Raw genomic sequence first — 17,975 nt, 5'->3', positions numbered from 1 at the left:
TGTTACTAAGGACGGATGTTATGTGTGTTTATCTGTGTTGTATGATTTCACAAATAGGAAGTCTTTGGCTCTGACTTGGACTTTGGTACTTCTTAGCTGGAGCAGGGTACATCAAAATCAATGTACTTCTCTCCTCCTCCCTGAGATATATTTAGTTTAGGCTTAGTAACAGTCCTTCAAGTGCTTCCCAAATTTTTGGACATCTGCTGAAATCCTAGGATGCTAAGTGGTGGGAGAACCAGTCTGTAGTAGGTAAACAGGGGAGAAAGGCAAGTGAAAAGATCTGGATGGGAAACAATTCAGTCTTTGCTGTAATATTACCTAACAAACTCCAGTTTGCAGAAATACTATTTAGTGGGAAAAGCATTAGCCTCCATTAGCATCCCTCAATGCACAGAGGCTATTCTGCTGTGAGAGAACAGGACCCTAGTAACCTGCAGCTAGCTGTGGGATACACAGAGCAACTGTACTTTCTGTCCAGAAATGAAGATAAACTAACATAAGAAGTATATGCTTGTAGAAGTAAAGCTCAAAGAAGCCAGTGATACATTTGTACTATTTTTATTACAAAAAAATGAGAAAATCAGAAGTACAATATTGCCTGTCTTCTTGCTTGAAGATCATATCTTTCCTGCTTTATTTAATATCAACATTCACCACAACTGCAGGAAATTAAATCGAACCTTTAGAAGGTAACGCATACGGACCTGGTTGGGGTTATAGACAATAAATTCATTGTAGTTGAGGGTATAACCCTCGGGATTCAGAATTCCTGTGTCACTCGCTGGTCCCAAGGGCACTATACTCCCATTCCTGCCAAATGGAAGAGAATGTGTCAACATTTACCTCTGGTTCAGCTGAAATAGAGAAAGCAGAGTCTTATCTAGCCACAAGGAGTTTTCTGGCCCTCCAGGCTCCGCGTACTTACAAGGTGATGGAGCGCACAGGACTGGGAGCCATCTTGCCCAGCCCCTTGGTGCTGTGTTTGCCCTGAAGTAATCCTTCTGCCTCTGGATTGGCCCCTAGTAGCTCGTTACACTGACCGAGAGCTACCTGCAAAGCAAAAGATCTTTGAATGACCACATCCTGCTGAGAACTGAATGGCTCTAAAGCCAAACATAAAACCCCAGCAGTACTTTCTTCTATTCCAGCAGAGGAATCGAACGCAATGGAAACTGCGCTTGGCCCCCTCTCAGGTTCTCCCAGGTGAACCTCTTGGTTCTGCGGCCAAGCTTTTCTCTTTGATAAAACAGGAACTAATACAAACTAGAGACCATAGGTGTGTTCTTGCCTTACCTCTGACAAGAGCAGCAGTCCCGTATCCTTTAGGCGAGTGGCAAAGCAGTAGTTGGCACTCTTGGAAGACATGTCAGCAAAATAGATTCCTTTTCCAAACTGAAATATATAAATAAGTAACAAGGTCAACTGCTTAACCCACCGTGTTAGAAGGGAGGCTCTTACCATTGACCCTGTGTTCTATTATCTTAGACACAATGTAGACCCTTCTCCATTTCCCCTCACAATTCTGTTCCAAGAGGAGGCGGAAGCATCAATTAATCTCTGCTTTCTGGGAGGAAAGGAGGGATATCTTCAGGAATTTAAAAAAGGAGGGACAGTAAACGTCAGGGTTATGAGTGAGCTGGTTTAATTCTTGGGAAGGGCACCACCTAATCCTAATCTAGAAAAAAAGGGCTGAGAAAATTATTATATCCTTTTCCCTTGTACCTACCTCCAGGGTTCAGTTTCTACTCACCATGTAACCTGTGATGGGAGCCTCAGGTGGGGCAATTCGAAGCCCATGGCTCAGGATCCCCACCCAGTTACTCAGCCTGGAACCATGCCATAGCAGCATCCTAAGGAAAAGACATTGATACTGTACTCTCTGCTGCTCTCCTGCAGACACAGGCCATATGCATAAAAAATGCAACAACGGCTGTCTCTGCCATATCTGCACTTCAGGCAACAGAATGTCCTCCCAAACCCAGAGCTAAATTGAGACCTGTTATGAAGGTCCTCTCTGAAGGCTTCTTTCTCACCCTCCTTCTCTACTTCAAAAACATCCAGCAAGGTCATGGTATAGTCACTGTGTGTGGGAGCATGGGTGGACTGTAAGTACTGGGAAATCACCTGTGAAAAAGAATGAAAGAAATGGCTGATGTGGACTCTATAAGAGAGCAGGCTGAGCTGAAGAACCTCAGGGCTTCTGGCATAAACTGGCACACCTTTCTGCTCCCATAAGGTCTCACAAGGCAGCTACAAAGAGCCCTACCGTCCCAAACTTCTAGTAAATAGAAATTCTGCCCTATACTAAAGTTCTCTCTTAACCAGAAGTAGTCAGAGAACAGTGGGGTGGGGGTGGGTGGATCTTAAAGATATGAAAATAAACGATAATTATTCTTACTTTGAACTCATAACTTTCATGGTCTAAAGGGCGCAAAGCACAATGTAGTTTTCTATAGTGTTGGTCCAGTGGGTGTTCTGGGCTTTGCAGCTCTGTCTTCACCAGCTTAATGGCAATTTCAATGTCTCCCAAAGCCTGACAAGATGAGATACAGAATCAGTGTGGGAGAAGCCTGGGACAAGAGATTTAATACTTCCCAGTCCATACATATCTCACCTCTAGCAGTTGTATTTTGTCCGACAGTTCTTTCTCTGTCCGGATTAATGGAGGGGTATGGAGTCTAAGGACAAGATATAACCCATGATTAGTTCTCTGATGTGTGGCCAAAAGGCACATGACTAAAACTAACAGACTAAAGATAAATCCTTTAGAAAATAGGTATAAGAAACTGGGGTTTTCCATTCAGGAGAGATCTGTAAGCGATGTTAACTTCCAAACATATAAAGAGATATTTTGTATATTCTCTGAGTAGGATAAAACAGACTATATAGATTTTAAGATTTGGAACTAGAATTAAAATTCCTTTTTATGGGAACCTTTTTAAAATAAGATATATCGACATCAGTAAGGAATGGTTTGGAATATGTCCTATCTAGAAGCAGAAGAGACCTGTTGACCACTTGGTTATTTCTAGGTCACAGGGCTCTACAAAGCAATAGAAGGAATAAAAATAAAATAAGCACCAGAATGCAGAATCAACAAAGATAAAATGTACTTTACGTACCTAATGTCATTTGAGTTCCCACAGATGGTGTTAGCGTGTGACAGTCACCTTACAGGACAGGAAACGGGGGTAGAGGGCGGGGCGTGAGGTGGCTGACGTGCCTGAAGGCGTTTTACCTGCTGGTTGCATAGTGAGACCCATTCTCTCTTAAGCTGGTAACCTCCACTTGGTCAGAGAATATGCTTGTAATCAGGCCAAGAGACTGCATCCCATACTTATAAGCTGATAAACTGGCTATCTATAAGTCATTTTGGCTCTATATCTATTCAAGATAATCGTTCCCTTAGAAATGAAAGATTTAAAAGATTACAGTTGTGGCTGAATGATGTAGGGAACATGATTGGGCAGATCCTAACTGAAGTAACAGCACGGGCCTTACCCAAAGTCATGAGGGATTCTGGTGTAGAATTCATTGCATGCTTCCACGAGAGCTCGTCCATGCTGGCCGGCCCGAATGCAATCCTCAATCTTCTTAAGAGACTGGTAACCTGCCTTGATTTGTGCCGCTGTCAGCTTCCCTGCAGGCCCAGCGAGAGATCAGACTCCACAACCAGGGTCCCATCCTTTACTGATGTCCCTGCCCAACAAAGACTCTCAACCTTTCAACCTTCAGAATTATTCCTCCTCCCCCCACACAACCTCTCCCGCCAAATCTCTTTCTTTATTCAGTAGTGTCAGCAAGCTTTAAATCATGATGGTGATAAAATATCCCACTAAAGGAACTAAGAAATACGAAGCCAGAATGTAGGATAGAATCTGAAGCCCTACCAAGTGGGGCTTTCTTGGTGTCATATTTCATTTCTACCATCATCTCTTCCATGGCCTGGACATTACAGATCAACTTTATCAGCTCCTGTACACGAAGATCTAGCTGCGACTCTGGTTTCAAGGGGGATTTAAGAGATTCTTCTTCTTTTGTTTCCTCTTCACTCTATAGCAGAAAAAAAAATCATTAAAATCTGAAAGGATCTATTTTATGCTCCTTACAAGGACTGGCTCTACACTATCCCCGGCAGGTGAACATGTCAGCCTCTGCTTGTACACAGGCCTGTTCCGATATTAACCTAGAGGACTTAATGTGATTTCCACCTTCTAGGCCTCCCATAGTTAAACACTCAGAATAAGTCTAACAGGCCCTCCTAATGTGATGTCATTAAGTTTGTAAAGACACTGTTACATCTCAGATCTTCTCACCTTAAAAAGACTAATTGCTCCACTTTTCAGATATGTAACAGTTTTCAGGAAAGATCTTTTTGGCATCCTGGTTGGACCTCAGCACTCAAAATAATTTTTTTTTTAAACTGTGGTATATAACCAGCAGTGAAGGCAACTTTAAATGTCATTTTATCAGTTTATTAATTACTCCTCTCTTGATCCATAATATTAAACTTCTGTAAACAGAACGTAACATTTTATAAATAACAGACTAGAAAAGCACATTCTATCTTCAACAGCCCCTTCAAGATTACAAAGATCAGTGAAGGTTACCCCTGAAGGAACTGTAATCTTAGGTTGGAAACAGCATGACTTAAGAATACCTCAGCCTGTTCTGGTCTAGGACTCGATGTAAGTCATTCTGCCTGACTTCACCCTGGTTAAGAAGGAACAGTTTTTCCCTAAATGTACAGTCAGAGTTTACCTGTGTGCTGTTAGTATAGTCCATGTGTAGCATATCGTATTTCCCAGGCACCTTCTCAAACTTCTCACGATCCTCCCAATTATTTTTTGTTTTGTCAAGGAATCTGTAGAGTTCAGGGTGGCGAGAAAATCTTGCAAATAAGGGTCTATTACTAGGGGTGGGCTGACAATTATTTCCTTAGACAGAGCAGCCCTAATCTGTATTTCCCACATCAATTTTCCATAAACCTGGATTCTAAATTAGGACCCTGAATGGACAGAAAAGCTCTGGAGACGAAGGGAACAAAAAATGGGAAAAAAGGACCTTTGAGCTTCCCAAACACCCCAAACATCACGAAAGTCGTTGAGATTTAAGACAAAAGATCCCTATCCATTTCTCTGAAGGAAACATTCCCAGAGACTCCAGAAAGTTCTTTGTATCATTGTAAGAGAAATTTTAAAATAGTAGCTGGATAGTCTCATCTTACTTTTCCCAAATTTCCTAAATTATTGTTCATGTGCTGATTATAGTAGCTTCTTCTGATTTTGTCAACTTCATGGTTCCAGGTGATTTAATCACCAACTAAGGAAGAAGTTTGGTGTTCTAGTCATACAGTGTCACAGTGGAAAGACCCTGTCATTTAGGCCAAATCACATTTACTATAAAATTCTTAGAGAAGATACATCCGAGAAGAAGGAGGGTATTTTTTGGTACTCATTTCTTAGCACTCACTTCTTTTGAAAGATTTCCTTGGCCTTGCTGAGGTCCCCTGAACAAGCCACCAAGTTGTGCTGCCCCATTTTCCCAACTGCAAAGTAAATGCCACATGTAAGATAGTTCCCTGCCCCCAGCCCAAGAAGAGTTCTCTAACAGTAACAAGCCAGCTCTCTAAGGTGTCTCTGCTTAGACTCTGGCTAGTGGGCAGGCAGGAAAGAAGGAAAAGGTGAAAGGGCTCAGGGAACGGCTGGTGCTGGTACTGGTAAGCTGCTGACTGCGCAGCCTCCGAGCAGCACTAGCAGCCCAACTGCAGGAGCGCTCTCAGCCTCAACTGGCTGCTCTCAGTCTTTCCAGTGGGACCTTCCCAAGGAGGATGCTGGCCAACCCCCAGTTTCAAGCAGCACAATTTGATCCCTAAGCCTCTCCCAGGTTACACAGCCTGTACTTCACTGATTTAAACCCAGAGGATCCTCTGGCTACTCACTAAACTGTTCTGGCTCTCTGAATAACAACTCACAAAATCCACAATGAAAGTCATTATTACCTCGGCCCCATCTCATCCAAACACTGAAGTTCCTTTGGACATCATCTTCTAACAGCTGAATCAGATAATACTTGTTGTTGTTGAACTGGAGATTGGTCTATGATGAGAGAAATATGAACAGAAGAGGACAAACGTTTGCAAATGGAAGCCACACAAACCAATGACTCCTCTGTGGTCACAGGTACCAGTGACTGCCATGAGGAAAGGACAGCACGGGACAAGAAAATCAGGTTCACGTAGGAGTAAAGATTTGAGAAAGGAGGAACTGGGTTTCTTATATTAAACTTTGGACTGCTAGGAATACTACTAGAAATGAAAGCCTGGAAGCTTCCTAAAACCCTCTACCCAGCCTCAAATATCCCATGCTGATTGGCTCCTTCTGTTTTTTTCTGCTTTAACTCCCTCCATAGAAATTTCCGAGGCTATGTGTGTTTCCCAGCTCCCAATCTATTCCCAATAATTAATTTCCAAATGAAAATAATTTTGATGCCCCAAAGATCTGTAACTATTAACACTTGTTTGTTTAGGCAACTTACTCTTTAATAGTTCTACTTACAGCTTTGGTTTGTCAGCTGCAGCAATCTGACAATGAGCTGAGAGCAGGAAGCTATTAGGAGGGGACAGAAGGGAGACAGAAACCACTGCCACATCTGTCCCATACCTAACACGACCTGACTCGGAGACAGTCAGAGAAAACGTGACTGGTATTTAAAAAGGTGTCCTGTAAGTAACTTACTCGGAGTGAAGACAGGGAGCAGGCCATGATAAGGAACAGCAGCTTGCATTGAGGCCAAGCCCTGTTTATCTGGCACTCTTCTCTGTTAAGTGTGCTGCCTCTTCCTACCTCCTGCCTGCTCACATTATAAAGTCATAGGATGGCAGAGCAAAAAGGGGCCTTAAGATCTTTTCTATCTGCTTATGATATTTTAAGTGAAAGAAGTGGTAACAAAGGAGTACTAGGTAACTGTTAATCAATAAATTCAAATATGAAGATATATTCAGGAAATACATTAAATATGTATTTAATAAATTCAAATATGAAGATATATTCAGGAAATACAATAACCAGGAGAATGTGTTATCTATCTAAAACAATATAAATAAACAAAGAGGAAAACATTAAAAAGAAAAAAATTGGACGTCAGCATCATGGTGCAGAAAGATGCTTTCTTCCTCTCTCTCCTTCAACGTACAACCAGTAAGACAACCACAGCTCAACAAAGGTGCCTCTGCCCAATACACCAGGACACCAGAGAATTTCCCAAGTCTGTACATCTAAAGGTGGGTGGACTGGAACACAGAGAGGAGGTGGAACTGTGGAAACAGGAGGTGGTGCCTGCACCCCGGCCTCCCAGCCATGGCAGCCAAGCCCACAGCCCCAGAGAACCTGGTCGCAGCAGGTGAGGTGGCGCATATGACTCCAGCCTACTGCTTGCAGTGGTGCTGGTGGCCACAGGTGTGACTGGGCAGTACAACAGGGGAGCCTGTGACCCCATCCCTTCAGCAGTGGAGGGCCCACAGTTCTGGCCTCCACACCCTCGTCTTCAGTGGCAGCTCCCACCAAGCCAACAAGACCAGACATCACAGAGGCACTGGCAACCCCTGACTCCCCACTCTGCTTCCCTCTATGGTGGAGCCTCTGACTCAGGAGATCCCAGACCCATGGAAGCTCCTGCCATCCTGGTGCCCCAGGCACTGACACCAGTGACAGCAGCAGTAGAAAGGCACCAACCACCCTGGAGGCATAGCAGTGATAAGGTGGGCATGGGGTGACCCCTCTGACAGCAGTCAGTGGTGGAGGGTGGAAAGTGAACTCAGATACAACCGGTGTCAGGTCAGATAAGAGAAACCCAAAACTTGTGCTATAGTGCCACCTTCTGGAAAACAAAAGAAAGGCCTCTAATTTCTAACCTGTTAAATCGCTACAAACAAATTTTGAAAAAAGCTTTACCGCTACTTCAAATGTGCTGGCAGAGGAACAACTCATCAAAAACCATGAGGAACCACAGTTACACTGTATCACGAAAAGAAAACGACAATTTTCCAGTAACCAAACTTAAAGTCATGGAATATTATGCAATCTAACTGATAGAGAATACAAGATAGCTGTCATGAAGAAACCCAGTGAGCTACAAGAAAACTCAGAAAGGCAATTCAGTGAGCTCGGGAATAAAGTTAATGAACAGAAGGAGTATTTTACCAAAGAAATTGAAACTCTAAAAAAGAACCAAACAAATTCTGGAGCTGAGAAATTCAATAAATGAGATACAGAATGCCTTAGCACTAGAAATAGATATGAAAGAGAGAATTAGTGAGCTCAGACAGAAATCTAGAAAAGATACAGGTAAGATGTAAAAAAAGAACAAGAGGAAATTCTATAAGAACTATCTGACTCTTTCAGGAAATGCAACATTAGGGTAATGGGTGTCCCAGAAGGAGAAGAGAGAGAAGGGAACAGAGAGTTTTTTAAAAGAAATAATGGTTAAGAACTTCCCAAACCTGGGGAAGAAAATTGATATAAAAGTCCATGAAGCTAAGAGAACACATAATTGCCTCAGCACAAAAAGATCTACTCCAGGACATGTTATCTTAAAGCCATCAAAAGTCAGTGATTTAAAAAAAAAAAGAATTTTAAAGGCAGCCAGAGAAAAAAGGATGGTCATCTACAAAGGAATACCCATTTAGGCTATCAGCACATTTCTCAGCAGAAGCTCTACAGGCCAGGAAGGAGTGGGATGACATTCTCAAAATACTGAAAGATAAAAACTGTCAGGCGAGATCACTCTACCCAGGAAAAAAGGCTTTCTCAGAAGACAACCAAAAGCTGAGGAAGTTCATTACCACTAGACCTGCCTTACAAGAAATGCTGAAAGGAGCTCTTCTACCTGAAACAAAAAGGCAAAAATACACAAAACTTTGAGTAAGGTGATAAACAGAAACAGAAACCTTCAACTCTATATCCGAATAGGTTTGAAACACCTTATTACAGCATAAAGTTTAAAAGGGAAAAAAACCAGAAAAAATAACTATAGCTACTTCAACTTGGTGACATACTCACAACATAAAAAGGGATGATTTGAAACAACAAAAATATAAAAGGGGAAGAAGAGGATGGAACCCACATAGGCAAACGAAGGTAAAATGCTATCAGCAGAAAAATGACTATTTTATCTATGAGACGTTTCTACAAACCTCATGGTAACCACAGAACATAAATCTAGAGCAGAAACACTAAACACAAAAATGAGGAAACTGAGCAAAACATCATAGAAAACCACCAAACCAAAATAACAGACAGAAACACAAGGAAAAAGAAATAATGGAGATAGAGAGCAACCAGAAAACAAAAAATAAAATGGCAGCACCAAGTCCTCATCTATCGGTAATCATCCCAGATGTAAATGGATTGAATTCACCAATCAAAAGACACAGAGTGGCCAGATAGATTAAAAAATAAGATCCAACTACATGCTGCCTCAGGAGACTCAGCTCTAAAGACAAACACAGGCTCAAAGAGAAGGGGTACAAGATGATACTCCAATCAAATGGCAGCCTTAAGAAAGCGGATGTAACCAATTCTCACATCAGACAAAACAGACTTCAGGGAAAAAAGGTAACAAGACAAAGATGGACATTATATAATGATAAAGGGGACAATTCATCAAGAAGACATAATGGTTATTAAGATATATACACCAAATATAGGAGCACCAAAATATATAAAGCAATTATGAACAGACCTAAAGCGAGAGATTAATAGCAACACAATAATATTTGGGGCCTTTTAACACCCAATGGGTAGATCATCCAGAGAGAAAGTCAACAAGGAAACAACCCTAAATGAATCATGAAACCAGATGGATTTGATAGATTTGTACAGAACATAGTATCCAAGTGCAGCAGAATATACATTCTTCTCAAGTGCATGAGGAACTTTCTCAAAAATAGACCATATGTTGAGATATAAAACAAGTCTCAATAAATTTAAGAAGATTGAGATCATATTAATAATCTTTTCTGATCACATGGCATGAAACTACAACAATGTAGAAATCCACCATTAACAAGAAAGCTGGATACTAACTACTCTATATAAAATATATAAACTTTTATATAACAAGGTCCTACTGTATAACACAGGAGACTATATTCAATACTTTGTAATGGCCTGTAATGAGGAGTCTATGTGTATATATAACTAAATCACTATGCTGTATACCAGAAATTAATACATTGTAAATCTACTATAATTTAATAAAAAAAAAGAAAGCTGGAAAAATCACAAATATGTGGAGACTGAACAACAAGCCACTAAATGATATGCTACTGAACAACTGTTAGTTCAATGAAATCAAAGAAGAAATAAAAAAATACTGAAGACAAAATGAAAATATGACATATAATCTATGGGATGCAGCAAAATTGGTACTAAGAGGGAAGTTTATAGTAATACAGAAACAAGAAAAATCCCAAATAAACAACCTCACACCTAAAGGTATCAGAAATAAAACAAACGAAGCCAAAAGTCAGTAGAAGGAAGGCAGTAATAAAGATCAGAGCAGGAATGAATGAAGTAGAGGCTAAAAAGACAATGGTAAAGATCAATGAAACTAAGAGCTGTTTTTTTAAAAACATAAACAAAATCGGCAAACTTAGATACACTCGCTCAGGAAAAAAGAGATAAGGCTCTGGTAAGTAAAATCAGAGATGAATGAGGAGAAATAACAATGGGGACCGCAGAAACACAAAGGATCATAAAAGAATTCTGTGAATAGCTATATGCCGACAACTGGACAACCTAGAAGAAATGGACAAATCCTAGAATCATACTACCTCCCAAGACTGCATCATGAAGAAACAGAAAATGTGAATAGACCAAACTTTAGTAAAGAGATTGAAACAGTAATCAAGAACCTCCCTCAAAAAAACAAGACAGCATCCCAGGTGAATTCTACCAGACATTCTAAGAGGACTTAATACCTATCCTTCTCAAACTCTTCCAAAAAATTAAAGAGGACGGAATACTTCCTAACTCATTTCGCAATCCCAACATTACCCTGATAACAGAACCAGACAAGGACAACACAAAAAAAGAAAATTGGAAGCCTGTATCTCTGATGAACATAGAGAACTGTATGATGATGAACGGAAACTAAATTTTTGGTGGTAAGTACCCTATAGTGTATACAGAAGTAGAAATACAATGTCATGTGAAACTTATATAATGTTATAAACCAATGTTAGCTCAGTAAAAATGAATTAAAGAAGAAAAAATAAGCTACATAAAAATTTAAAACCTCAATAAGGACAAAAAGTATACCATAAAGAAAATCAAAAGGCAAATGACAAATTTGGAAAATGTATAAGCAGTTTGTATTACAGACAAAGGACTATCCTTCATATTATATAAAGTCTCTCAAAGCCTGTAAGGAAAAAAAATCAAAAACCTATTAGAAAATGTGGAAAATGATATGACAAGGCTCGTAGGTTCAATAAAAAACATAAAATCTGCTAAAATATCTGCCTCTCATAAAGGACTCCACTCTCGGGTAAAGTGCACTAGGGCTGAGTACTTGGGGGTGTGAACTACCAGTGGCTAACACAAGGGACTTGAGAATTAAAGATCTGGGCATTGGGGCACTGTCGTCAATAATTACCAAGAAGAAATTCTCATACGTGGAATAGTTCCTTCCCTTACCTGATTCAGCATGACATCATAGACATCATTCCCTTCACAGTACACATGGGCCTGGAGAGAAAAGAAAAAACTGACATTTGTACAGTCTCAGCCCTGATGAGATCCTAATGAGGCTCTGTATTTTCTCATGCCTCAAGGTATCATCCTTCCGCACTACCACCATGCATCTTCCCGGGAAAGAAATGCAAAAGTACGTTCCTCTACACATAACCTATCATTCCTGTAATAAAAACATATTGCCTTCTTGTAATTACAGAAACACAAATGATTCTAACTCACTTAAAGGAAACCGGCTCCAGAGGAAGCCTTTCTTCTGTATTCTTCAAATCCTTTTCCCATTCATCAATAACTCATGCCATACCAGGGCAGTTTCTCATTAGAACACTGATAACAATATAATTTTCTAAGTGAGAAAGAGGATGAGGTACAGAAAACTGATGACTAGTCCAGAAGTTAACCATGTTAAAAACACCCTGATTATTAACCCCAAACCCCACCACTCCCATCTTAGCCTTGGAGAAAAGTAATCACTAGTAATATTTTGGAGAGGATTCCTAAAATGAATACTAACAATGTTCCTGACAGGAATCTCAGTAACAAAAGAACAGCTGTTCTCTGAGAAATCAGTGGGAGTCTCTCACCTTCCCCACCTTGGCTGTGCACTCTGGGTCCACAGGAGCTTTGCCCTTTAACAGCAAGGTCTTCACAGACTCTGAAGAAAGACAGAGATATACTACATCTACTTGTATGGGAATCAAAAATAGCTGCCCTGGTTAGACAGAAACCTGTCATAATTCACTTTGCTCTTCCCAAGCAATCCCAACCTGCCTGGTTCTCAATTCATCTCAAAAACATGAAACTGAAGATTCTGAGAAAGGTTAGTCCTGTGATGTGCCCCAAAGATAGAAAGTTAATTATATCTTCAAGAAAGGAAGAAATAAGAGTTAGCCCCACCCTCACCCATCCGAGAGACCCTCTTGCTGGCCCATGTCCTCCCTGGCCAATCATGGGAAGCTGACCTTGCCTGTCTTCTGTCCTGTCATTATCAGCCTTTCCTCCAGCCACAGGCTCTTTTCTCACCCCCTGCCTCCGGCATCTTCGAGCTTTCTTTGCTGGAGGAGGGTCTTCTGTAGCTGCTTTGCCATTACCAACTCTTTCACCTTCATTTAATGCTACGGAAGCTTAGGTCAGGAAGAATGGGCAAAGAAGCAAAAGAAAGAATGAGCACACACTATGATGCTGCTTTGAAAAAACATCTTTTTAAAGAGATGGGCTCAGATGGTTTTGTAAGTTTACAAAGGACTAACTGCCACATCACTGTTCCTGAAGACAGTCTGCGTTCCTGAATTGCTGTTCTAGCCAAATAAAAAAATAAAATGGAGCCTTGGGGCTCTTGTGATCTCATGGCCTGAGGCATGAGTCTCAAAGCCTGCTTATCTCTTCTGTTTGTTGAGCCCCAATACCCTCCAAAGAACCCATCCTCAGACTACCTAAAGTAGTATGAAATAATGATTAGCGGAGGCTCTGGAGTCCGTGCCTAACTTAGAGCCCAGCCCGGTCTCGAGCTGTGGAATCTTGCGGATAACTTCTGCAGAAGTTATCTGCGTACCTCACTTGCCCCTACTGAAAAATCCAGACGATGACAACAGTATCGAATTTGTAGGGTGGGCCTATGCATTTAAGAACGCAATACACAGAGTATGATACCTCATCACGTCAATTCTAAGCGTTGCATTTTTATTATCTCTGCATTTTACAACGATGAATTTTACAGTGGTGACACACGCAGGGACTCACGTTTTAACTGGAAGCGTTTTTCTTTGCTTAGTGGTTCATACTATCATGCACCTTAAAATTAATGTTTTTTTTAACTGGATGACATTAGATATTTAAAATAGTGCTGGTACTGTTAGTTGTTACAGGTCAGAAGGCTGTTCTACACAATTCTGTAATCCTCAGAGCTATGAAAACCGAAATTTTAAAAGTTTAGCACCAAAACAAATGCGGGTTCAGAGGGCGATGGAAGTAGAAGGGCTACCGTAGAGGGCACGGATCATTCTCCGTCTTCCCGCCCCCCCGCATTCGGCCCGCCACAATGCACTCCAAACCTCGCGCCCGGCCGCTGCTCGCGCCCCGCCGCCGAGCTGCCATGGAACCTGAACGTTGACGTCATCAATCCTCTCCCAGTAATCGCCGGCGCAGTCACAGGGCGGGAACACGCAGCGCGCGTGCGTCCCAGCCGTAAAGATGGCTGCACAGGACCGGGTCGGCGCCACAGGTCTGCAGTATTTGCATGTCGCTATGTGTTGTGGGAAGTCGCCATAACCGAGAAATGTCTTTAAGTTTGGGAGCCTTATAAAGGTGGCGTGAGCCCACCCTCTCTCATAGGGCGGAGGGAAGCTCATCGGTGGGGCCACGTGCTGAGTGCGATTAGTCACTCTACTCTGTGTCCCTTGGGAAGGTCTGAGACTAGGGCCAGAAGCGGCCCTAACAGGGCTCTCCCTGAGCTTCGGGGAGGTGAGTTCCCAGAGAACGGGGCTCCGCGCGAGGGCAGACTGGGCAGGAGATGCTGTGGACCCCACCCTTCGGAGGGGCCTGGCGGATGCCTCCTTAGCCGGAGCTTGGAACAGACTCACGGCCAGCGAAGTGAGTTCAATGGCTGAGGTGAGGTACCCTGTACAGGGGCCTCATAACCCAATTCAGACTACTCTCCCCCGTCCTCTTTTACATGAGTCAGTGCTGCAGCTTACCAGAAAGTGGGGAGCGGGGAGGATGCAAGGGACGAAGCCACGAGGGTAACGAAGGGATCCCCTTTGAAGGCAGAGAAACCTGGTCATCTGGATTTTACAAAGATACTTTGGGTGCCACCAAACAAGCAGATCCCTGATGACCCTAATTAAAAACTGAGACGCTGCATTCCTACGAGAACAACCACGTAACTCTGATACTGATGATTTTCATGTAGGTACAGATATTTATATACCTATTCCTTCAACAAATATTTATTGGACACCGTGCTGTGTTCTGGGGATGTGATAGTTTAGCCAAAATTAGACATAGCTCATGTGTTCATGGATCTTACAGCCTAGCTGGGGACAGATAATCAGGTAATCACACAAACAAAAGTAAAAATACAGCAGCAACAAGAGTTATAGGGAGACGCCTACAGTACAAACGGAAGTTCTAATGGGAGAGCAAATTGGGGAACTCATCGCTAAGGAAATGACAGGAGTTTAGCTGTATCAGAAGAATCCGTAAGTAAAGAGGAGAAATACGAAATGGCTGGAGCTGGAGAGGAAGCCAGTGCCCAGAGCAAGACAGGTCAAGATAAGAAATTGTGCTTTGTTCTACTAAGGGTGTGTGTGTGTATGAACTACAGATGGATTAAGGACTGACATTCAAAAATAAAACTTGAAAACCGTTAGGCAGAAAATACGTAAATATCTTTTAGACCTTGAGATAAGAGACGGGTTTCTTTTTATTTATTTATTTATTTATTTATTTAATTTATTGAAGTATAGTTGATTTACAATGTGTTAGTTTCAGGTGTACAATAAAGTGCTTCAGTTATACATATACATATATAATCTTTTTCAGATTCTTTTTCATTATAGGCTATTACATACTATCGAATATAGTTCTCTGCTATACACTAGGTCCTTGTTTATCTATTTTATATCTAGTAGTGTATGTATATGTTAATCTGAAACTCCTAATTTATCCCTCTTCCCCCTCACTTTCCCCTTTGGTAACCGTAAGTTTGTTTCCTGTGTCTGTGAGTCTATTTCTATTCTGTAAATAAAGTTTATTTGTATCTTTTTTTAAAGATTCCACATATAAATGATATCATATGATGTTTGTCTTTCTCTGTCTGACTTTCTTCACTTAATATGATAATCTCTAGGTCCATCCATCTTGTTGCAAATGACATTTCATTTTTATGGCTGAGTAATACTCCAGTGTGTGTGTGTGTGTGTGTGTGTGTGTGTGTGTGTGTGTGTGTGTGTGTGTGTGTGTGTGTGTATACCACATCCATTCATCTGTCGATGGACATTTAGGGTGTTTACAGGTCTTGGTTATTGTAAATAGTACTGCTATGAACACTGGGGTGCCTGTTGTCTTTTTGAGTTAGAGTTTTCTCTGATAGTGTTCCCAGGACTGGGACTGCTGGATCATATGATAACTCCATTTTTAGTTTCTTAAGGAACCTCCATATTGTTCTCCATAGTGGTTGCACCAATTTACATTCCCACCAACAGTGTAGGAGGGTTCCTTCTTCTCCACACCCTATCCAGCATTTATTATTTATAGACTTTTTAAGGGGATGAGTTTCTTAAGACACAAAAGTCACTGAGTATAAGAGAAAATATTGATTTATTTGATTATATTAAAATTAAGAATTTTTGTTCATCATAACATGTAAAGTTTAGAAAGAAGAGAATAAAATTTTTATTATTTGCATTTGTTGATAATGAATATAAAAATCTATAAGATACTGGGGGATAATTTTTTTAATGCAGTAAGGAAGCATAGCAAGGCTGATAGAAAATAACATATAAGGATAAACTGTATCTTTATAAAAGAGCTTCAAACAAGTAGAAACAGAATTTTTAGGAAAGATATCATTTAAAAGAACATAAAAGCACATCAAGTACTTGCAAATAAATCTGACAAACTGTAAGTGCTCAACAAATGTTTGTTTGATTGGTATGTCAAAGTTCTATACAGCTGAATTATAGCACAAATACACTAGACTGGTCTAAAAGGCATTAATTTTGAAATAGGAAGAGGTAAAAAAATGGACATTTATTAAAAATAGCTGATACTTAGTAGTGCTTTTTTGTGTACAACACACTGAGCTAAGTGCTTTTATACACATAACTTCATTTAATCTTTATAATGGTAATAGCTGGAATTTATTTAGTGCTTACTATGCTATGAGCTTTACATATATTATTTAATTGTCACAACAATCCTACAGGATAGGTAGATGATTATTATCTCCGTTTTACAGTTGAGGAAATTGAACTTTAGAAAAATTTAAATAATTTATTCAGGTCACATAGTGTACTGGTTTGCTAGGGCTGCCATAACTAAGAACTACACACTGGGTTGCTCAAACAACAGAAATTTATTTTCTTGAAATGCTGGAGGCCAGAAGTCCAAGATAAACGTGTCAGCAGCACTGGTTTTTTTCCAAGACCACTTTCCTTGGATTGCAGGTCTTTTTCTTGTATCTTCCCTACTAAGCGTGTTAACTTGAATACTACCCTGCTGGCAAGTTCTAATTTGAGTAGATCTGGACTGTTTATAAGGAAACATGCTACCTGCATACATTAGCCATGTTGAGATCATAAAGGATAGGAAATTATCCTAAAGGAATGAATTAGCCCATGTTTGCTTGTGCAAAGTATATTAACTCAAAAGAAAACTTGGTTTAAAAAGTTCAACCTAAAAACAGTGCAAGTAGCATCACTGGTCCTTAAAGATTCAAGTAGGTGACGGAGGAGGTTGCATCATTTCAGCACCTTTTAAGGTAAAGGAGGAGGGAATCATCAGTAGCCAATCAGGCTCTGAGGCCACTTCCCAAAGCCACTTCCTGTCTCTCTGCTTTCTCTCTCTCCGTTTTGGTGGTTCGCTGGTGAGTGTGCACTTAATTTTGCTCCCTAATTGTTTTGAATTTCTCTTTGATTTGAGCCGTTGTATCCTGGTGGCAGGGCTTTATTTCAAGCCAGCATTGGAGTGTATGTGAGGCGATTAATTTTGGCCGTGCAGAGACTGGGAAGGCAGTGAAATGATCTGCTTGGCTTGTTCCCACGTGGGCCTCTGCAGTACCGGGTCTGCCTTCCTTCTCTGAGACAGGGTGACCTGGGAACAGCAGACTCTGCTTCATGAACATGAACATGAGTGTTCCTGGAAAATGCCTCAATTTATTTTGCTTGGAGGAAAAGGTACCGTTCGTATCTCAGTGTTGTTTTGACTTCTGTCTCCCTGAGAGAGGGTAGATCCTGGGAGGAGGCGTTCAGACTAGTATGTTTTAATTCTCCTGTATCTGCAGGGCGCAGGTCCTGACTGGGTTTGTAGGAGCTGCAGTGGATGCTGTGTTTGTCCTAGTCTTTGCTTAGAGCATTCGGCTTTTTTAGTGGGACCAGGCAGCAGACTCTGAAGTCAGATGATTTTAATAAGCTCTAAGAGGAGCTCTCAGTTTTAATGTGTCACCACTGTGATGATGGTGCCCTAAAAAACTTAAGATGTACTGAAAAAGGAGGGGCC

At 41.0% G+C, this 17,975-nt stretch overlaps 2 protein-coding genes across 4 annotated transcripts in view; one reads left to right on the top strand and one right to left on the bottom strand.

Annotated features, from left to right (window-relative positions):
• TEP1 (telomerase associated protein 1) overlaps positions 1–17,975 on the top strand; it is a 68,751-nt gene that overhangs the window by 42,068 nt on the left and 8,708 nt on the right. The window lies entirely within an intron of this gene.
• Positions 546–13,933, bottom strand: PARP2 (poly(ADP-ribose) polymerase 2). Of its 2 annotated transcripts, none has more exons than XM_031453377.2 (16): positions 13,811–13,933; positions 12,722–12,883; positions 12,344–12,414; positions 11,703–11,753; positions 6,005–6,101; positions 5,476–5,551; positions 4,765–4,867; positions 3,894–4,056; positions 3,505–3,643; positions 2,618–2,681; positions 2,402–2,536; positions 2,000–2,127; positions 1,754–1,853; positions 1,297–1,395; positions 929–1,053; positions 546–813 (listed from the first exon to the last, which is right to left on the bottom strand). In XM_031453377.2, the coding sequence occupies exons 1-16, from the start codon at positions 13,851–13,853 to the stop codon at positions 654–656; spliced, it is 1,716 nt and encodes a 571-aa protein (XP_031309237.1). In that variant the 5' UTR covers positions 13,854–13,933; the 3' UTR covers positions 546–653. The 2 variants fall into 2 exon arrangements, with proteins under 2 accessions (XP_031309237.1, XP_064341848.1); XM_064485778.1 differs by lacking the exon at positions 13,811–13,933 and adding an exon at positions 13,741–13,774.

Source organism: Camelus dromedarius, chromosome 5 (genome assembly GCF_036321535.1).
Source record: "Camelus dromedarius isolate mCamDro1 chromosome 5, mCamDro1.pat, whole genome shotgun sequence".
Taxonomy (NCBI): Eukaryota; Metazoa; Chordata; class Mammalia; order Artiodactyla; family Camelidae; genus Camelus; species Camelus dromedarius.
Note: the sequence above shows the minus strand (reverse complement) of the source record. Positions and strands in the feature narration are given on the sequence as shown.